This window comes from Leuciscus leuciscus (assembly GCF_965113295.1).
Source record: "Leuciscus leuciscus genome assembly, chromosome: 18".
NCBI classification, from domain to species: domain Eukaryota; kingdom Metazoa; phylum Chordata; class Actinopteri; order Cypriniformes; family Leuciscidae; genus Leuciscus; species Leuciscus leuciscus.
Window position 1 is genome coordinate 31934163 of NC_138742.1, and position 22443 is coordinate 31956605.

General features: G+C 39.5%; 2 protein-coding genes and 1 long non-coding RNA gene across 3 annotated transcripts in view; 1 reads left to right on the top strand and 2 right to left on the bottom strand.

The window, feature by feature from the left end:
• On the bottom strand, nucleotides 1–2628 carry LOC309480641 (protein adenylyltransferase SelO-like). Its single transcript, XM_082145264.1, has 8 exons — nucleotides 2084–2628; nucleotides 1929–1993; nucleotides 1585–1641; nucleotides 1333–1431; nucleotides 931–998; nucleotides 757–844; nucleotides 406–673; nucleotides 1–300 (listed from the first exon to the last, which is right to left on the bottom strand). Exons 1-7 carry the CDS (start codon nucleotides 2252–2254, stop codon nucleotides 547–549), a joined length of 675 nt encoding a protein of 224 aa, XP_082001390.1. The 5' UTR covers nucleotides 2255–2628; the 3' UTR covers nucleotides 1–300; nucleotides 406–546.
• Nucleotides 2629–10017: 7389 nt separating this feature from the next.
• Nucleotides 10018–21139, top strand: srsf6a (serine and arginine rich splicing factor 6a). Its single transcript, XM_082146036.1, has 6 exons — nucleotides 10018–10216; nucleotides 13699–13949; nucleotides 18201–18316; nucleotides 18657–18859; nucleotides 20109–20186; nucleotides 20270–21139. Exons 1-6 carry the CDS (start codon nucleotides 10110–10112, stop codon nucleotides 20721–20723), a joined length of 1209 nt encoding a protein of 402 aa, XP_082002162.1. The 5' UTR covers nucleotides 10018–10109; the 3' UTR covers nucleotides 20724–21139.
• Nucleotides 20821–22443, bottom strand: part of LOC309481232 — a 53635-nt gene continuing 52012 nt past the window's right edge. Inside the window, exon 2 of the long non-coding RNA XR_014199958.1 lies at nucleotides 20821–22243. This is a non-coding gene — a long non-coding RNA (uncharacterized lncRNA). The remainder of the gene's footprint in view (nucleotides 22244–22443) is intronic.

A 22443-nucleotide genomic window follows, 5' to 3' on the forward strand; every position in this document is an offset into this window, starting at 1 on the left:
TGTGTGTGTGTGTGTGTGTGTGTGTGTGTGTGTGTGTGTGTGTGTGTGTGTGTGTGTGTGTGTGTGTGTGTGTGTGTGTGTGTGTGTGTGTGTGTGTGTGTGTGTGTGTGTGTGTGTGTGTGTGTGAAATGTTATATGACAAAAAGCTTAAAAACTAAACGTATAGGAAGATGATTGCTAATATTATGAAAGTTTAAGTTAGACAAAGAAACATACTTGGGTCATATGATTCCATAAATCCAAATGGGCCATAATCAAAAGTGATAGAAAGCAGACTGAAGTTATCTGTGTTACAGACTCCTGTGTGAAGATGCAGATCATGATGTTGTGCATTTTGCGTATTAAGCTCGATCTATAATGATAAATCTATGTGATAACTAAACAAGTAAAGCAGAGTGAACTAACCATGAGCAAAACCAACCGACATCCAGTGGGCGATTAAATGTGCCGTTTCATTCAGCACTCGAGAGAAAAACACCTTCACACAACATGAAAACCATTCAAATATAGTGAGACTGATCAGACAATATAATATAATTAATAATTTTAATAATAAAATAATCTTGTATTACAGCTAAACAGCAGAGAGACACAGATACTCACCACATACTTGTCAGGGTCATTTGTTGCTATAGATTTAAAATGCTCTTTAATTACAAAGTCCAACAATGTCCTGAAAATAAAAAATTAAAAGAAATTAAAAAGCAAATAAGAGTGAGAAAAAAAATATTATCTCCCAAGTAAAAGTTAATATACCGTAGGACATCTAACTCTCCAGTTCTAGTTAATATCTCCAGTGAACCGATACGAAACCAGGACTTGGCCAGACGCAGAACAACCGCTCCTGATAGATACAGAGAACAATCACATAAAGCTGAGGAGGAGAAAGAACTTAGTTACTCGATTTTTCCAAATCTGATCGTATTTTACCTCTTTCTTTTATGACACTGCCATTATAAAACGGATCCCTCCAAACAGGTTCTTCACTCACAACCAGACTGACAAACAATAAAGGCAAAAAAATGGAAAAGGTATAAATAAATAAAATAATAATATTCAACACCAAACATTTGAATGTGATAAATCCATATATTACTCTTCTTGTGCATGTCCATATGTACCTGAGGTCTCTGCTGGTATATGTGTGTGTGTGTGTGTGTGTGTGTGTGTGTGTGTGTGTGTGTGTGTGTGTGTGTGTGTGTGTGTGTGTGTGTGTGTGTGTGTGTGTGTGTGTGTGTGTGTGTGTGTGTGTGTGTGTGTGTGTGTGTGTGTGTGTGTGTGTGTGTGTGTGTGTGTGTGTGTGTGTGTGTGTGTGTGTGTGTGTGTGTGTACCTGAGGGCTCTGCTGGTAGGAACTCCCAGAAAGTGCATGGCTTCACTGCACAGGAACTCCCTCACAGAGGAGCGAATCACAGCCCGTCCATCACCAGACCTGCACACAAAACATCACAGCATAACCATTACACTCCTGCCAGACAGAGAATCACACATAATGTCATAATGTAAGATAATTTACAACTAAATATATCTCAGAATTACTTAAAAAGCATATCAAAAATATTGAGCAGCAGAAACTGATATTCACCTTGAGTACGGTGTCTTTCCAGAGCCTTTCAACTGGACTTCCCATCTTTCACCTTTTCTGGATAAAAGAGAGATTGTATACCGCTCTAACGGTTAACACTTGTCAGTTCTAAACTGAGAGATGTCATTGTTCAGACGCATGTTTAAGCATTAAGTGAGAATTAGATTTAAAAAATGCCAAAATCATCTATTTGCTGAAAAACCAATAAGTATAGATCACACTTTCCATTCTTTAATCTTAAACAACATTATGGGAAAGTTGACATGCATTACAACAGAAAAGTCACATCTGACAATAACAACTGATGATTTCTGTTGAACGCTGATGGAAAAGGATGATTTTACCTGTTTGTGTATTCACCCCACATATGTGCTCTTCCATCCCCCAGCTGTCCGGCCCAATAACCAAACTATAATAATAATAATAACACATGGTTGACATGTTTGCTCTGGTTGTCTTACGCCATCGCTGTCGGGTTTGAAGTGACGGTCAGTTTTACCTGATGGCCCCCGTATCTGTGTGCCAGTGGAACAGAGCCAGGAAACAGTTTCCCACCACTGACACAACGGACAAACTCTTCATTCTGAATCACAGACTCATTCAGATCCAAAATATTCCTCAACACATCCTGAAATACACAAAAGAGCCTGAATATATGCAGAAACAACATTTACACAAAAGTACTGTGGTGGTACCATGGTCCAGTTTTGTTTTAAAGCAGTTTTCTCAGACTGTGATCCTCAGACCACTGGTGGTTCTGTAAAGAGTCCAAGTGGCCCACGAGTTCATTAGCTGATTAAAAGCTTTATGACTGAATCAATTAATAAAAGTATAACTGACAAAAACAAACAAAAAACACTAAATTAACTGAATTAATTAACTCAATGCAATAAATGAACTGTTTGTGACTAAATAAATGTATGATAAAGTGTTTCTATTGGTATGTAAGTGTTTGGTCCAATTTTTAAGCTAGCATTATATAATATCTATATATATAATAGAGTATAATAGCTCAAACTAATTTGTCCACAACCTAAAGTAGACATTTATTTGTTGGGTGGTTCAATTATTATTATTTTTTAAGTGATCTGCTTCACCCTTGTAAAAAATAAGTGTTAAAAATAAAAATGGAAAACTATGTTTCTTTTAAAAAACAGTTATTGCAGATAATACTAAATTAATTAAATAAAAAGCCACTTAACGAGTATAATTTCATGACCGTTTCTTAACAAACTTAAGTACACTTTTAAAAAGTGCACTTTGTAATCATGTCAAATTAAAAACTTCATTTTAAAGTAAATTTTAAATCATTATGTTCTATATTGTTATATAATAATATATTGTTGTGTTTTAAAGAAGTACACTTATTTTGATGTGTTGACTAACATACCAAGGTACATAAAGTACTATAATGTTAACTGTAGTGGGTTAATGTTCCATTTAAATAATGTACTAAATAGCAACTTCCTTATTATAAATGTGGAATTACAAATATTTATTAAATTCCATGATTTAAATGTGAACGTTTAAATAGAAATTATATTAAAGTATATGTTAGTTTACCATATACTAACCATATTTTAAAGCCAACTGAAGTAATTTCATACAAAGACATAGGCTACTTAAGTCCTGCTTAAGTGGGTCAAAAGAAACACACTTAAGTTTAACTAACTAAATTTCACATACATTTAAAACTATAAAAAAATGTTCATTTAATTTCAGTTAACATGATGCAATTAAGTGTCCGAAACATTATATTCAGTTTGCACCAAAGTATATTCTTTTAAAGTAGCCTATATTATTTTCATAATTTCTCTTTTTAAAAGTATGATGAAGTGTACTTCTTTGTAACAACAGCCTGAATACGTTCAAAATTATGCTGACGACGACAATGTTATTGGTGGTGATGATGATGATGATTAATTTATTACTATTTTAAAATGTGGACAAGAAAAATTATAAAGAATGGGTGGGTGTGACCAAACTTTTGACTGGTGGTTAGATGGCACTAGCTCTATTGTATTTTTCTGTTTCATAAATTACATATAGTTACTGCAACAATATCCCCAGGTTTTACTGCAGTGAAGCACAAGTTCTCTGTAAATGATGATGAGTGGATGGGTTTATTAACCTGTGACACAGCAGCCAGTGTCAGGGGCTCTTTCAGAGGAGAGGGCTGAGACTCTGAAAACACACTTCTCTTCACAGTACGAATCACAACCTCATCAAGAGGCAGAGCATCTGTAAAACACACAGAAGTGATTAAAACATAGTCAACGTGTAAAATAGCATGTTGGCACTCATATCTGTATCTTAACTAGTAGTTTATGTGATAATGCCAGTAATGCATATTTTTTTAGTTTATATGCAAGCGGGAAGGAAGTCGACCGGAAGTTGAAGCCGGCCGCGTGCCACCATCTTGTAGCAGAACTTCACCTGCTGTTAGCATCCCATTGACTCCCATTCATTTTGGCGTCACTTTGACAGCGAATAACTTTACATCTGAGGCGTTTGAAGACTCCATTTGTCCATTATTTATTTCTAAAGAAACACGACAATGTATAAAATGCCCCATTACCTTGTAGCTTACGTTATTGCCCCGTAAAAACCGTTTTTGTAAAAGTAGGCTAACGATTGCGTCATAACCACACGACTCGACTCTCTGTCGCACAGTAGAGAGATTACCGTATTGACGGGAGGAGAAGCTCGCGGGCAATCGGGGGGACGTGGAGGCAAAATGACAAAATAATTAATCAGAATACTTAGCAAAAGTTTCTCCAGCTCCTAGCTCTTGGACACCTCCTACTCACGATCTCCGTCTCTGCAAGTTTCGGAAGGGAATGATTCAGATTTCTCACGCCACAGCTACTAGAAGATAGACGGGTTGCTCACGTCACATCTACGTCATCAAGCTCAGTTTGAGTCTGCGCGTCAGGAACGGAAGTCCTAAAAAATCGCTGAAAATGGGCTTCACTTGCCTCAATTGAGTTCCAATGAGATGACTCTGTCCATTTCTTATACTGTCTATGTTTATATGCCCTGTACTTCCTTACATCACGTAACTAGAGGAAAACATCAGAACTGTCACACAAACAATCCTTCAATGTTCCACCAGAGGGCGCTCATCGGCTCAAAAACCCGAATGCTCCATTTATGCAATATTCGGGACTTTTTGGAAATGTATGCGAGTTATAAAGTATAACCGATTAAATCTATTAGTTGTATGCAGGGCCTGAAATTAACACCCGACCACGCGCCAAATGCGGGTGAATTTTGCAATTGGCGGGTAAAACTGTCAATCTACCTGCCACATTGGCGGGTAGCCAATGAGAATTGAGTGAATTATTAGTTTTTTTTTTTTTTTGCGTCTGTTTTTTTTTATTTATTTTATTTATTTTTTTAAGTCCGCGACGTAAAAGACGACGTTTTGAATGTGAGAGTAACAGTATTAAACTGTTGGTGAGATGGGATGAGATGAGATAAAGCAAAGCTGACGTTGGTTACGGTACAATGACAGTTACACAGATGTGTGTGCGTGTGTATGTTGGGAGTTGGGAATCAGTGAGAAAATGTCCGGTACCCGGTAACTTTACCAGTAATATTAATATTAATTTAGTTCTGCTTAACGGTTCCTGAAGGCTGTAATTAACAGTTGCCAGGAACTGTCTACTGACTAAATCAGCCATCAACAGTCTTGCCATGTTACAAATTTATAACAGGATTGAAATAGCGCTTTGAGGTTAGTAACAAACAACTATTTACAAGACTATTCACTATTTATGATTGATAGACGGGGTTCAGGCTTTTTTTAAGCGTATTTGCGAAAGAGGAAATTTTTGCGCGTTCGTCCCAGGCATCTCACAATAACTGATAACATACGTTATCTAATTTTATACGCATACGAGCTTTCTAAACACGCTTTAGTATCAGTGCTCATCTATTTTCTTTTGTTAATTACCTCGTTAGTAAACCAATACATAACTGCAGCACAGTTTGAATCTCCTCCATAGGCTACTTATTATAAATGTGGCGCAACTGATTACTGTCCGTCGCAGACTGGGAGGAGCAGTTGCGCGCAGTTTACCTTCCCGGTACTTTAGACCGCGGTGTAAACGCAGAAAGCAACCGGTCTGGGGCAAAAAAAAGTTCCTGGGAAAAAATCTGGAGGAGCGCAAACTTCTGCTGTAGAAATGTCTTTCTCAAAGCAAGGCAAATCAGGCCCCCCAAAAATGAAAGGAACGACATTAGAAGGAAAGAAAACAAAATGAGGGAAAACAATTGGTAACTGACTTATTTTCAAAGAAAGGCGAGCACAATCTAGAACACGAAATCTGTAGTGCTAAACTGCTTGAATATCTCCGCGATCGTTAGTGCTAAAAATCCACTGAGACAACCCATTGAAAGAGCAGAACATACACTTTCAGATGATAATTTGGTTATACATGTAATCTGAGGTAAAGGCTAAATAAATAAACTGTACACTAACAATGCTGTTTGCACAACACACCATTATAATAGCCTAAATTGAAACCTGTTTAATTTAAAATTAATAGGCTATAATATCTAAAATTTGCAATAATTAGCAATTATATAGCCTACGTTGAGTGATATACAAAAACATTTTCTAATATCATTTATCTTAAACTTAGTAACCACAGTAAAGTAGGCTAGATAATGTTGAAAGGAGGTTTGAAATGTGTGTGCACACATGACAAATTGTCAGGCTACTCTAAGCATTTACAGTTAATAGTTATTACGCTATAAATATCTAGGTCTACAGATTCATGTGTGCAGAGGCCATTATTATTATTTATTTTTTTGAGGAACATGGGGGCCCATCAGGACTGCCTATGCATTAGGGCCAGGGATCTTGTGCTACGCCCCTGCACTCTGTCAATTCAAAGCTAGACTAAAAACACATCTCTTTGACCTAGCATACACATAACATATTATAGACTTTTATAATTCAATGTTAGGCTGCATACATCAGGTCAGCCGGAACCGGGAACACTCCCCATAAATCCTGATGTACTCGTTACACCATAAGAAGAATGGCGTCTACGCTAATATTAATCTCTCTGTTTATCTCGAGGTTTACCGCAGTCCGCCGGATCCAGGCCGTATCCAGATCTGATGAAGGACCTGCACCTGGACACGACGACAGCGCAGTTCTGAAGTGTCCACTAGGCTCTCCCCTGTGAAGGCCTCCTTCCCCTCCCTTTACCTCTGTACAGATAAAGCGTTGTCGGGATAATTCCAGTTTGCGTGGCTACGTGGAAGCGATACAAATTCTGTATTATTAATTTTAAGGCCAGACAAGTAGTTTGTTGAGGGTTGATTTGTAGGGAAGGACTACACGCCTGTGCACATATATTCAAACGCGCTATAGACTGAACTCGTAATACGCATGTGCACGCCATCGGCGTTCTCACTGGTTCGCGTTTTTGAAGTTTGCGCAGAAAGAACTTAAGAGTTTTCTGTTAGAGCGGTGTCGTGATAGCGGCCCCTAAGTTAATAACTAATAATCATTGTGACGGAAGTGAATCGATCAAACTAACTTTAGCTGGACAATAACTTTACTCTAGAGCTGCTGTAAAGCCAAAACACTTTACTTTAATTTCCTATTATCAATAAAGCTGCTTTGGAACAATCTACATTGTTAAAAGCGCTATATAAATGAAGATGACTTGACCTGTCTCTCCTCCCTCCCCAGAGCCTGATACCATTGACGAGCCCCCTACCATCGATTGTAGAGGACAGAGGAGTCTACACAGTGAGAGAGACCTTGGACACCCGGCGCCGATGTGGTCGATTGAAGTATCTCGTCGAGTGGGAGGGGTATGGTCCAGAGGAACATTCCAGGGTTCCCAGAGATGACTTTTTATCCTGATCTCCTTACCTCTTTCCAGGAAACTCATCCAGATCAACCAGCTCCTCGCAGCAGAGGGATCACCTCGACGTCCCCGGCCCTTAGGAGAAGGCCCTGGAGGGGAAGTGGGGGGACTATCAGGGAATTGCCAGGCTCCACCTTTACTCCCTCACAGCGTTCACTATCAGATGAGTATAAATCACAGCCACCTGCCATCAATCAGCACACACTTTAGCAGCCTCTACAAAACCCTGCACCACATGCACAGTCATTGCCTGGTCTCGACTAGGACTACGATAGCATCTGATGATCTTCTTACCTGAGATACTTACCTCCGTGTGGTTCATCTCCAATCCTGCCTGACTCCTTCTGCTGTCTCCAAGTGTGCTCTCCAGTACCCAGTAGAAACATATCCTTAATTCAAGTTACTCAGCGACTTGTGAGTGTGTGCGTGTGGTGCAACATACCTGCATTGGACTGCTTCATCTTCATCTTCCTGGTTGTTGTTGACCTGAAAATGCTCACCTTGATATTCCCCTGTTTGAAATAAAGTTGTGTTATTGTTCCTCACTATTCCTGCGAGTCTGTGTTTCCTGACACATATTTTAGCCACAATGTTGTTTTGTTTTTAAGCTGTAAAGTGACCAGGATATATTAACATTTCGAGCATGGCTTTGGCAGGCTTGTACCAGGCATGACACGGGGCAGTGGGTGCCTGAACCCTACTGATCTCATCTGAAGTCATTTTGTTATTAATTCACTTAAATACTGTGGTTTTGTTTAATGTGCTACTGACCATGTAATACTATTGTGAAAATTCAGATTTTCTGAAAAATGAAAACGTGAGCAGGAATTTATTAATTACAGTGCTATAATACACTCACAGACATCAACAATCGGCATATAAAATTCAACAATGGTGACATGCTTCATGCCAGCATACAAAACTGCTTCATGGCTCCCAGCATGCATTGCGGCACGAATAAATTATGCAGCTTAATTCTTTTACTATTTGTATTTGAATATTTTTTGATTGTCACCATTGATGAGGTTTTGTTTGATGAGTGTTGATGTATGTGTGGCTCAACTATTAAAGAGGTTGTGTCAAAGGCTGAATTTGTTTACTACTTTTTCCTTCATTAATGCTTCGACTCCAGGATTTTTGAAGTCAGTCATGAAAGTACAGAAAAAGCCGTTTTTTTTTAAACCACATTAATGACGTCATTTGACTGCCATTAAACAGACATGTTGAGCTGCCTCTTCATCCATCGCTCTCTTCAACAATGCAAAATCATTTTCTGAAAACACCTGCAATTGCTGAAAGAGAAATAAACTAAGAAAGTCAAGGGTCAAGAGCCCAACTAAAGCAAACACTGATCACCATGATGGTGATCTCTAACAAAACATTATCAACAATTAAACCTCTTAATCAACTTTTGATTAAAACAATGTCAGTGATTCTGCTGTGATGTTTCAGGGACATTATACTAACCTTTAAATTACATTCTATTAACATTAGAGAAACTGGACATTGTTATGCTCTTGGAATGTTACAAATCAATGTTCCTAGAATGTTTTTTGTTAATAAAAATTAAGTTTCCCTTGTATTCCCGATGTACCCCTTTTATATGATGATGGTGAGGACACTATATGATGCATTAAGTCACTGATTGTGATTGATAATTGATGAATCTTCGCAATGAGTTGATTTTATTTATGATTGTGCTTTGAATAGTTTGTTGTCTAGGCCTGATGAAGGTCATTGGACCGAAATGGTGCGGCAAATAAAGCAATTTTGATACTTTTGCAAGTATTGATAGTGTGCCGGACATTATTTTGTTTTTAAGAATGTTTCAGGATCATCATAGTAACCTTTTTAGAAAAATGTTTCCTTTAACATGAATAAAACTGGATATTTTAACATTTCCATAACCATTAACCAAAACAGCATGTTAGGAAAACAAAAATCTGTTGTGGGATTCATTAAGTCCTTATCGTTCCTCTATAAAAAAAATTTAAAAAATCACACAATGAAAATAATGTGACTGTGTAAAGTGTATTAATTAAAAGCATGTGCACAATGAATTTGTTTTTGTGCACAAAATGTTTTTGTATAATATCATAGGCTAATATTACCTTGGTGGGCTTTTTGGGAACAGCACCTCTGGCTGGGTAAAGGGAGTAATTTCTTAAAAACCTTAAAAACTTGACAGAAGAGTTCCATTGATGTTAATTATGTTTGGAGGTTGTTGTTTCTTTGTTTGTTTGTTTTTAGCTCAATATACATTTTTCTTTTTCATAGTGATAAAAATACACACACATCACACACACACACACACACACATATATAATCGTTCTATCGCATCTATCAGTCTGTTCTGGACTTGGTACAGAATACTGCTTTTAAATGTGAAGAAAATATTAGCGGTTCATCACCGGATACTATATAGGCCTAATAACTTTTGATTTGACTTCGTGCCTCAGGAAAAAGACGCCTTTTTGACATAGGACTTTTAAGTTGAAAACACTCTTATTTTAGAAGGTGCGCTTCAGGTCGAAGAGCTTCCGGTTTACATCACGACAAAAGTCTGTCGTGGCTGTTTTCATTTGTTGGAGGTAATCGGTGTTACGGTTGCTGAGCTTAAACAAAATCAACATGCCTCGAGTTTATATCGGAAGGTTGAGTTATCATGTCCGCGAAAAAGATATCCAGAGGTTTTTCGGTGGCTATGGGAAGCTCCTGGAGGTGGATCTGAAAAACGGGTGAGTTCATTCATCTGCACGCGACACGAGGGAGGTAACGGTAGATCCAGCGTGCAGTGATATTAAATAAATCCATTATTTAAATTATATGGTTGTTTCCAGCTGCAACTATTAAGTTAGTATTAAGTTCAAGGTCTAAACATTGAGTTGTTACATATAACAGGAGAACTAAACTGAAGGGTCAGTTGATGTAACCAGTATGAGTTTGTTTATTTGCAGTCGTTGATTAAACGATATCGCATTATCAGTGACTGCAGATAAACAAGCCGATATTCTTTTCGGCTGTAACGTTACATGTTTTGTCGCAAAGTATTCGTCTGATAGTCGCGCCACGTTTACACGCTTGAAGCGCCTCCATTTTCTCGGCCTAGACTCAGAAGTGAAATGAGCGCCAGAGATGCAGTCAATGAACGGTCCGCTGTGTTTGTGTCTCTCATTATCACCGCGTGTAACATTCTCTCTCTCACACACACACGCACGTTTTGTTTCTTGAGAGAGCCAGTATATTGTTATTTGACTTAATCTTCTTCCGGGTAATTTTTGTTGACTATTTTCTTATATCGCGCTTTTCTGGCTGTCCATCTTTCTAGCAATGCCTACCAACTAGTTTTGGACATGCTAGCTAATTGATAACATCCTAACAACCACCCAGAAAACCTGCAACGTCTGTCTGATAGACTGCATGGCCTTACACTTGTAACTTATAAAAACTACTTTGATCTAGAACCCTTAATTTTAAACTTTTTAAATTACTTCAAACTTTCTAGCCAGGCTTTCAAGCCAACATCAACCTTTTTTTACTCTTTCTTTTGTGTGTGTGTGTGTAGGTTGTAGATTGTGCAATAAAGTAGATTTTTGCACCGAATTTGTATGTCAGTATTAATTTAGTTAATTTATGGCCTGGTTTCACAAATACGGCTTAGGCCTAGATCAAGTCAGGATTAGGCCTTAGTTCAATTAGGACTTTTAAGTAGATTTTATAAACGTGCCTTTAAAAAACATAACTGCTGTGCATCTTGAGACAAAACAACAATGGCACAATGAGATATGCCAGTGCAAGCTGCTTTGTTAAACCGGCTCAAACATGTATTTTAGCCTGCGACTAGGCTTAAGCTTTCTGTGAATACAGGGGTTAGACTTGAATTAGAATTGAATTAGACTTGATCAAGATGGTGATCACTTTCCATTGGGTTCAACAGTATTCCGAAGGGCTTTTCACACTTGAAATAGTTAACCCTGGGTCATTGTAAACCCTGGGTTTTACACAATGCATTCCTAAACCCTGGGTTAATGTCATTGTCTGCATATTTGCGGTGTGATGATTGGATGAGAACAATGGCCAATCACAGACATACATGTTGAGCACGTGAACACAACGGCCAATCAGAGACATCTATGTTGAGCTTGTGAACGCAATGTCCAATCACAGACATCTATGTTGAGCACGTGAACACGATGGCCAATCAGACATCTATGTTGAGCCACGAACACGATGGCCAATCACAGACATGTATGTTGAGCACGTGAACACGATGGCCAATCACAGACATGTATGTTGAGCACGTGAACACGATGGCCAATCACAGACATGTACAGTGCGTGCAGAATTATTTGGCATGTTGATTTTCTGATGATATTTTTTTTCTAGGAACATTTTACCAGTTCCAAACCACTTTAATCTTAACTACTATTCATTTTGTATTTAATCTTTTGTAAGTGAGATTTAATTGTTCATGAAGGCTGGAAATGAAAAACGCCTTATGTTCAGGTGTGCATAATTATTAGGCACATTTTATTTTACAGATTAAAATAATTCAAAAAATAGGTTTAACCTAAATTGTACCTTTAACTAAAAAATGACCCCTCTTAATAAGAATCACAAGTTGAAGTGTAGCAAAATACATGAAGACTGTACTTTTATAGGCTTTATAGACCGCCAGATTGAGAGTGACTCTTGAAGGACCAGCATCATCCTCTTGTACCACTGTTCGAAGAATTCATCTTCCAGAATCTGGCACTAAGTTTTGGATGTTCATTTTTAGTCCATCTCCTACCGTGAAGTCCAAGTGGCCAATCCAACACATGTACACTATATTGCCAAAAGTTTTGGGACGTCTGCCTTTACATGCACATGAACTTTAACGACATCCCATTCCTAATCCGTAGGGTTTAATATGGAGTTGGCCCACCCTTTACAGCTATAACAGCTTCAACTCTTCTGGGAAGGGTTTCCACAAGGTTTAAGAGTGTGTTTATGGGAATTTTTGACCATTCTTCTAGAAGCGCATTTGTAAGATCAGGCACTGATGTTGGACGAGAAGGTCTGGCTCACAGTCTCCGCTCTAATTCATCCCAAAGCTGTTCTATCAGGTTGAGGTGCAGGCCAGTCAAGTTCCTCCACACCAAACTCGCTCATCCATGTCTTTATGTGCCTTGCTTTGTGCACTGATGGGCAGTCATGTTGGAACAGGAACATCCCCAAAACTGTTCCCACAAAGTCGAGCGCATGATATTAAGAGTATTAAGAGTTACTTTCTCTGGAACTAAGGGGCCAAGCCCAACCCCTGAGAAACAACCCCATACCATAATCCCCCCCTCCACCAAACAACCCCACACCATAACCCCCCCTCCACCAAACTTTACTCTTGGCACAATGCAGTCAGACAAGTACCTTTCTCCTGGCAACCGCCAAACCAAAACTCGTCCATGGGATTGCCAGACAGAGAAGCATGGAAACCCACTCCATGAACCTCTACGCACTGTTCTTGAGCTAATCTGAAGGCCACACAAAGTTTGAAGGTCTGTAGCTATTGATTTCTATTGAACCCTGCACTGTGATTTTACGTGGCCTACCACTTTGTGGCTGAGTTGCTGTTGTTCCCAATTGCTTCCACTGTTATAATACCACTAACAGTTGACCTTGGAATACTTAATTACTGAGGAAATTTCATGAATGGACTAGGTGGCAACCTATCACAGTACCAGGCTTGAATTCACTGAGCTATACTATATAATACATTATACTATACATTATACTAAACAGACTTTTCGGACTATAAAGGTAAGAATGAAATGGTCTCCTCTTCACTCTGATTGTTGCACATTTTCTGTCACCATGTTACATTTTCCCCTGAACCGCTGTGTTTTCGTGAATGAGGCACTTGATTGGCTGTCACCTGTCGACTGCTAAATATCTAGTCGTAACATTCTAACACTGTACAGTCTTTCACACTGTTGCACGTTTGGCACCGCAATCCGGGGTTAACAGCACAAAAGCGTTGCTATTCATGACCCCGGGTAAAAACCAGTGCTAACCCAGCTTCTAAATTACAATTATGAGACTTTCCTTTTCCCCTGGGTTTAAAGCGGAGTTTAGAACAACGATAACTCTGGGTTGAGCACAGTGTGAAAAGTCTTGGGTTTAACCACTGTAACCTGCATTTGCTTGTCAGCCTTGGGACTAATCAGGTCTGTCTTCATAGGTATGGCTTTGTAGAGTTTGAAGACACCCGTGATGCAGATGATGCCGTCTATGAGCTGAACGGTAAAGAGCTGTGTGGAGAGCGGGTCATGGTGGAGCACGCCAGAGGTCCTCGCCGAGACCGCGACAGCTATGGTGGAGGAGGAGGTGGCGGAGGAGGAGGAGGCGGCGGCGGCGGGGGTTATTATGGTGGCGGTGGCGGCAGTGGTGGAGGAGGAGGAGGAGGAGGAGGTAGAGGAGAAGGACGCAGCAGTAAGTACAATAACATCAGTTATGTTGTGTCTTATTGCAGAGAGTGCTTGGTTTTAAATGTCTGGAAACCAGATGCTTCTAAGCAGATTTTAAGTGCAAGCATTGAGCAAGAATATATCGGAAAACTTGCTACCCAGATTTTTACTGCTTGCATGTCATTTTTTTTCCTTGCGCTTAATTTAACGAGCAATTATTAATTTCTGTATTTGCATTTATATCAAACATCATGCTGTCAATATCAACTGCTTTTATTAAGCTAATGTTTTCTTTCCCCTCCTTTCTTTAAGTTTTTTAGTAGGGCTGGGCGATATGGCCAAACAAATCATATCTTTCACGTTATTTCACATCTTGCCCAATGTTGCCCTACAAACAATGTTCACATTGAAGGCTATGAAGACAAATATAGTGAATGCAACTATGCTATGCTATGTGCAAAAAAGGGCTAAAATCATGTTACATTCTATTGTAACATTACAGTAAAAAAAAGTGTTTTAAAGCAGAAATTAGAATCACTAAATAAAAAATTAAACTAAATAAAAACAAATCACAGACTAAATGTTAACTGGTAATTATTACACGGCTCTGTGGAATACTTGATTCTGATTGGTCAATGGCGCCATCCAGCGGTATGTTATTCCCAGTTAACAACCACTCAAAACAGATAACGCAGGCTCATCCGGGTCACTGAAGTCAGCAGTGCTATACTATACGCTCGCTAGGAACGTTTTTTCTTCTTGGAAGTTTTGCGTTTGAGCCAATAAAATATGAACAATTAATATTGAATTATGCCACCCAGTATTGTGGACTCGCTCTCTCTTGTTTCATACAAACGCTGATGCGGCCATTTTGTGACTATCGTTTTGTACACGTTTGTATTTGATTATGAGATACAAAACGGTACGATTTTAAAACAGTTTAATCTGAAATCATTATCTCTTATCACTATAATTATTTATGGTGAAATGCTGTGTAATAAGTGGTATGACTGTATACCGTATCCCCTAATGGTCCGTCTAGTTTGAACTCGCCGTGCTGCAGCTGCTCTCTCCGCGGAAGCTTTGCGTTTAAAGACCTAATAAAATATTTAATCTCTAAAGATCAATATTTCATGTCTAATTATTCACTTATGTGGCAAGTAGCCGTGTAATAAGCGGGATAATGTTCATCCAGCCGTTTGTTATCTCAGAATAAACCCCTTCAGGCTGATGGAGGAGCCTCATGCCCTCCGCTTCGCGTCAGGAGCCTCATCACCCTGTCGGGGTTATTCTCAAGAGTACATTATCCCTAACGAGTAACGTTAGTAAAGGTTAGTAATTATATTAGCCTGCATCTGTTTAATCATGTTTTATTACTGACTTTTGCAACAAATCACAAGTGCATTGGGTGAGCAAACATTTTTGTGAGAATTTTAATTTCTTTTTTAAAACACCCCCTTAAAGTTAATATTTAAAGTGTTAGTTGTGTCTTTTTTTTTTTTTTTTTTTTTTACCGCGGTATCGAGTATCGTGTGCTTTTGGTGGTATCGACTACTATTTTTGGCATCTTGACATCCCTCGTCATAATCATGGCGCTCATCTTCTATCGCCTGTTTGGCGGCGCTCACTCACTGAAGTCTGTGATGGAGAGCGGCGACTCGCTTGTCCTCTCCTGACAGCTAAATGGAAATATTTGCATGACCGTCTAACATTTACAGACTGAGGAAAACCACATCTTAAACGTATTAAAAGCCGCAAGTATCTGTCAGAGCGTCTGACGGGGCAAGCAGTGTTAAACTATACACACGTTAACTATATATTACAAGTTGTTTTGAAACCTTTGATATAAAGCTAACCCTAACCTTTAGGACAAATTTGATGATTCACTTTCAGCAGCAGCAGCAGCTCACTCTGTAAATCAACATAAACCTCGCCCTAGATCGTTTATAAAAAATATATTGAAATATCGTACAAACTCGATATTCCACCCAGCCCTAACTTTTAGTGAAGAACCTCAAACCAGCTTCACATTGATTCCATATGTTCTCGTTATTATGTTGATGTAACTGTACGTACACACCGCCGCCGACTTGAGCTGCAAAGAAGCTCTGGCCGCCCTGTCAAGGACGCTTGTCAAAAAGTACGGGGAAGCTTGTTGCCGCTTTGGCCGCTCTGAAGTCTGTCTCACACCATGAAATGTTATAACGACAGCATTTTTATAACCGTTTTGGTCACATTTGGTCGGGAGAAAATAATTAGCTATTATTATTATCATTAATAGTGAGTGCGCGCGCGCAGCCGGGGCTCTCTCTCTCTGCGCGCCCTGTTAAACTGACAGGACTTAAAAACACATGCAAATGATAAACTTTCACTCTATGGTTAAACTGTGCAATTAATCCGATAATGATAAGAAACCCAGCAACGGCGATGATCAACTTCTCCTCCATTTTCTCTGAACTAATGTTTTGGTAGGAACGAAAGTTTACATCGTATGTTTCTCCGGAATCAGCCAGCGCGAAGGACGTCTATATTCTGATTGGTTTCTGGCGTTTTTCCGCTGCTTGCCGCTGAACCGCGTCATAGCTCATTACCATAAAGTTGAGCTACTTTCAACTTTCTGATTGACGCCCAAAACGCGACGCCGATGGATTTGACGCTCCTTGCAGCTGAGAGAAGCCAGCTTCCATTGAAAATGAATGACTTCCGGTAACTTTGGAAGCTCAAGTCAGCGGCGGTGTGAACGTACAGTAATGCTAATGAAATGTCATCTTTAGCCCTTTCACATCAGGGCAAGTCATTGCCAGTACTCTCTCAAAGACTTTACTTTGAATGAATTATTCAAATTAGGGGTGTAACAATATATCGTGTCACAATATATTGCAATACGAAAATGCAACAGTATGTATCGTTGAGAGTGATGGTATGTATTGTGTATAGTTCACCCAAAATAAAAATTACTGTGAGGAAAAAATTCAAGTTTTAGGAGTTTAAGTGTTAGTACTACATTACACTACCGTATATAATGTATAATAATGCAATGGGGGAATATTTGTGGGTCCAGATAATGCCAGATATCTTGTTAGCAGTAAAAGTGGCCTACATTATTTAAAATATATCTAGCCAGTGAAAGAGTGCAAGCATATTCGTCTAAAATAGGCACCAAGTCCAAACCTATTCATTTACACACCCAATGTCATACCAAATTTAGTATTGCAATAATATCGTATCATGAGTTCAGAATCGTGACATGAGGGTATCGTTACACCCCTAGTTCAGATACTTGTTATATGAAACATGTTAGACTTTTTATTTTGTTAGAGGGTGTTTTACACCGGTGCTTCTCAAGCCTTATCTTCAATCCCCCACCACTGCACATGTTGCATGCCTCCCTCATTGTACGCACCCAAGTCAAGTCCTGCTGTCTCTACTAATGAGCTGGTGATTGGAGTCGGGTGTGTTCGATTAGGGACACATCCAAAATGTGTTGTGGGACAGGCTTGAGAAGCACTGCTTTATACAATGGTGTTTTTCCCCCCATATACCATTTATTCTTTCTTCTTGCCTTTTAAGCTTGTGTTCTAGCCCAGTGGAAAGTAACCATCAACGTCCATGTTAAAGTTTAATTTGATTTCCAATTTGATTTCCACAATAACGAAGTCCTTGATGTTTCAATTTGAAAGAGTCCAGTGGGGGCTGAGGCTGAGTCCAAGTGTCGTTGTGGCTAAGATGACTACCTGACCGGTTTGGCCTTGGCCTCTTCACCTTACAATGTGTGTGTGACCTTTGCCCCTTGATGCTTTGGCTGACCTAACCGGAAGCCAAGACGACAGCAGCCTTTTGCCAATAGACCAGGGGTGATGGTGAGGAATGCCACTAGTTATTGCTATGTTGTCCATATGGAAAGCCTCTAGCCAAAATGTAATAGAAATACCTGAAATGGAGACATTGTACGGGCAAGATGTTCATGCGAGGATTTGTGAGCCTAAATATTAGACTTTTAAATGTATCATGCTGCCTATCAAAATAGAATTTTTGCCCTGAACGACCTGGGAACGATTGTCTTGTTGTCAGTCTTATCAGCTTCTCTCTTATCCAAATAGTAAAGCCTTTTCTGGGAGGCAACAAACTGCTCTTGAGTCTGAACAGGTTGGCAATAAGCAACAGAGGGCAAATATGACTTGTATCCTCTCATAGGTTCTAATGTTAATTCAGTGGCGTCCATCTTTCCTTGATTTCTCTGTCATTAAAGGATGTCCCCTTCCCTTTTCTCCTGAAGGTGGTTACAGCAGCAGAAGTCGCACCGGTAGGGACAAGTATGGTCCTCCTGTTCGCACCGAGCACCGGCTCATTGTGGAGAATCTCTCCAGTCGCTGCAGTTGGCAAGACCTTAAGGTAACGTTGGTGATATACACGCATTAATGCTGATTAATGCTGATTTTTTTCGATTCTCACACCATTGCATACAAAGGGATCAGTTACACTTAATGGCAACCGGTTTGAAATAACTTCCTTCTGTGAACTGATGTGGCATCATATTACAGAATGAGGCAGAAATGTATTTATTTTATAGTATTCTATTGTGTGGTAATGGCTATGTCGATTGGCATTGCATTATAAATATACATTATCCTTATGAAAGATTGAAGAACACAGATTTTTCATAGTCAAGTATGTACTTTTGCAGTCACAAGCTATGTTGTGCACAGAGGTGAAGGTTGTGTTCCCTTTGTAGGACTTCATGCGCCAGGCGGGTGAGGTGACCTATGCAGACGCACACAAGGAGCGCGCCAACGAGGGAGTCATTGAGTTTCGCTCCATCTCGGACATGCAGAGAGCGCTGGACAAACTGGATGGAACGGACATCAACGGCAGGAAGATTCGTCTGGTTGAAGACAAGCCGCGGCGTCGGCGCTCATACTCCGGGAGCCGCTCTCGGTGAGTGCTTATCATGTTTAACCACCAATTCAAGACACTTTAAAGCTTTGCTAGGATTGGGAAATCATCTTGCTGGGCACTAGGAGTGAAACGATACCCTCATGTCACGGTTCGATACATCATCACGATACCATATTATTGCGATACTCCAAGACATATGATAAAAGTTTAACAAAAAATGTACTGTTGATTTAAAATACAAAATTTTGTGGCTGTAAATGAACAGGCTTGGACTTGTTGCTGGAAACCCAAAGCACAGGACAATAGAGACACCAGAATAACAATATTCATGATTCTGAAGCTGAAAATACAGAGTTCAAACATATTCATCTAAAATCTTGTTACTGACTAGATATATTTAAAATAATGTAGGCCACTTTTTACTGGTAACATTTTACATTATCAGGACCCACAAATATTCCCCCATTGCATTATTATACATTATATTCAACATTTATATACAGTAGTGTATTGTAGTACTGTCACAAACTTTTTTTCTCACATTTATTTTCATTTTGGGTGAACTATACACAATACATACTCTCCACGATACATATTGTTGCATTTTTGTTTTGCGATATATTGAGACACCCTTACTGGGTACTTTTCACCTCTGGTGTACCACAGGGTTCTAGCTTGGGCCATCATTTATTGTTGGTTATTACTTTAAAGTTGACCTATTATGCAAAGTTCACTTTTACATTGTTGTTGGACATAAGTGTATCCGCAGTGTGTACACAACCACCCTATTATGATACAAATCCATTCTCTCCGTTTGTAATGTTTCCCATAAATCAGAAAGTGTCTCTAAATGAGACATTCAGGCATGTTGTGATGTCACAGTAGAACAGGCCCCGCCTGCACGGCCCTATTAGCATAGCTCCTCCCCTGATTGAGCTGCACACAGTCCGCCATGTTTAACTCCTCGCCAGAGCATTCAAGTACATCTATGGTCAAGAGCAGTGAGTGATCATGTTTCTCTTGTGTTGTTTGATTCACATTAACAGCGTAGACAGCAGCAGGTACAGTATATCAGGCCACTCTCACTTTAACACACGAATATACACATGCTACGACTTCCTTTTTAATGGCTTCTTTCTCTCCCATCTTATATTCACTGGACAAACAGTCCTGCCTCATACTGAATGCTGCTAAGATAAGAGCTGCAGTACTTACACTTACAGTTGACTCTGCATATAATACTGGGATAGGAGTGTGTTAACAAACTATACTTTTCTTTTTCTCCCAGGTCTCGTAGCCGGCGTCGTTCTCGTAGCAGGAGTCGGCGTAGCAGCCGTTCTCGGAGCAACTCGAGATCTCGCTCAAGGTAGGAATAAATAATGAAATTGATTTGAATGCAAGTAGTCGTTTGTTTTTCCTTTCCCTTCAGCTTCTGATTGTCTTTTGTAGGTCTCGCTCTCGCCGACGCCGCTCCCGCTCCAGGTCCCGTTCCAAGTCAGGACATAAGTCTCGCTCCAAGTCTCCGTCGAGCAAGTCTCGCTCGCGCACCCGTAAATCTCGTTCTCGCTCCCACACGCACAAATCCCGCAGTCGATCAACCAGTCGCAAGTCTCGCTCCCGCTCAGACGAGCGCAAGTCCCGGTCTAAGAGCACTTCTAAAGTGAAGTCAGATCGCGGGCGGTCCCAGGAGAAGTCGGTCAGCAAGAAGTCCCGGAGCAGATCTGCTTCTCCTGTGGAGAATGGCAATGGGGGGCGTCCCAAGTCCAAGTCTGCTTCCCGCTCTCCAACACCTCAGGCTGGGAAGTCTCCAGACAGGCATTCACGCTCCCGCTCAAAGTCTGGCTCGCGCTCCAAATCCCGATCCCGATCCCGCTCCCGCTCCAGATCCAAGTCCCAAGACTAGTTTTAAGTGCCGTCTGAATTTTTTTTTTTTCTTCTTCCCCTCCCACCTCTTTAGGAGTCCAGTTTTCCGGGATAGTTTTCTAATGGTAATGATGGGATCCAGGTCCAAGTTATTGCATTAGTTTTAACTTACCCATCTTCAACAGAGTGAATCATAGCTTTGATATTTTATATACGTACCAATGGCATGAGAATAATTCATTGATTTAATTTAGTGTGCTGCATGTCAATCTTTTTATAAACTATGATCCTCTGTGCCGTGGCTGGGAAAGGCCTCTCTCTCGGCAGCGAAACGACGGGCCACTGCGTCCTGTGGCTTAGAAAGTGCTAACTGTTATCTGAAAAATCAAGGTTTCCTTTTCTTCATTTAATTAATTGAAAACTGTCTGATTTTGTTTTATTAAAATTTACAATCTATTTCACTGTTGGTGTTTTTTTTTATGACGTTTTTACCAAAGCTCATTGTGAAGGGCTATACCAAAGATAACACAATGCTGAATTTTAAATAATCATTTTAATTGGTGAATAGGGAAGTCCACAACTGCAATAATGACACAGATGAACAATATCATTGCAAACATTCCAGATAATTTTTTTTCCCAGCTGATGAATTTTAAAAACATTTACAGCCAATCAGAATCCAGCATTAAGCTTTAAAGAACTCAAGTCTTTAAAGCAAAATATGAAGAGGTGACCCTCTTCACTGCTGAAGACAAGTGAATAGTTAATACAATAAATAAAAAGCTATATAATAGTGTACAATAAAATAAAAAGTGCTTTAAGATTTTCACATTTTTTTCACCTTATGTTTAATGTAAGAGCGAGTGCAGCCATTAGTACCTTGTGTCGAGACTTCTAGTCTCATCCGCTTCCAGTTAATTTAGCTGTACAACAGTCTGCAATGCTGCGTGTTATTGCAAACTTGTCCCTCATATTTAGGGCCCAAGCCCTGGAAGGTGAGCAGGCCTAATGTTTGTCTAAGGATTAGTATTTTTGTTCAAGGTTTCAGGGGCTTTTGGGGCCTTTAACATTTTCAAAAACTGATCATATTGATTGAAGGCCTCATTGATCTGATCTGAGTATAAAGTTCATCACTGTGAAAAAGATAGCCTGTAATATTCAAAGTGGTTTGTGTTCATGAATGTGTGTGAGTGTGCCTGTATCCACACATGCACAAGTCCGAAGGCCTTTATCTTTGCAAGCACACGTGTACATATTGAACATAATGAACATGCTCCTGAACATTAAATGTTTCTCTTATTTTTGATTTCCTCCATTCATTTTCAATGGATGGTCATTTTTGAGCAATATAAGCTCAGATCAGTCAGTCAGTTTAAAAAATAAACAAAACCTAATTGAAAGAGAACAAGGTGGCAAAAAGAGTAAATTCGATATTTGGTGGTAATACCGTAACGAGAGATTTATAGGCTAGTTTTTGTAGGCCGGTCATTTTTGACTGGGAACCAAAAGTGTGACTTTGTTCTATTTTGTGAAAGATAAAAGCATTTCAAAACAACCTTCCTGGTTAAACATTAAAGTATGCTAGTGTGATAAACAGTGCACTTTTTTCCATATTTTGTTGTATATTGACAGATTTATCCTCAATGCTTTTTTCACACAAAAACTGAGGTGCATGAGCTCAGATCAGTGAGGCCTACGATCAATCAGATCCAAATAGAAATTCAAAACCTGTGCTAATTGAAAGAAATCAAGTTTGCAAA

Bases quoted from the DNA above. Each gene is read 5' to 3' on its own strand.
- LOC309480641 (XM_082145264.1), bottom strand. From the start codon at position 2,254: ATGTTGTTTCTGCATATATTCAGGCTCTTTTGTGTATTTCAGGATGTG. The intron at 1,432-1,584 runs GTGAATATCAGT...TTTTGTGTGCAG, and splicing joins GGAAAGACACCGTACTCAAG to GTCTGGTGATGGACGGGCTG. The intron at 845-930 runs GTAAAATACGAT...TGTATCTATCAG, and splicing joins CAGTGTCATAAAAGAAAGAG to GAGCGGTTGTTCTGCGTCTG.
- srsf6a (XM_082146036.1), top strand. From the start codon at position 10,110: ATGCCTCGAGTTTATATCGGAAGGTTGAGTTATCATGTCCGCGAAAAA. The intron at 13,950-18,200 runs GTAAGTACAATA...TTTCTCCTGAAG, and splicing joins TAGAGGAGAAGGACGCAGCA to GTGGTTACAGCAGCAGAAGT. The intron at 20,187-20,269 runs GTAGGAATAAAT...TGTCTTTTGTAG, and splicing joins AACTCGAGATCTCGCTCAAG to GTCTCGCTCTCGCCGACGCC.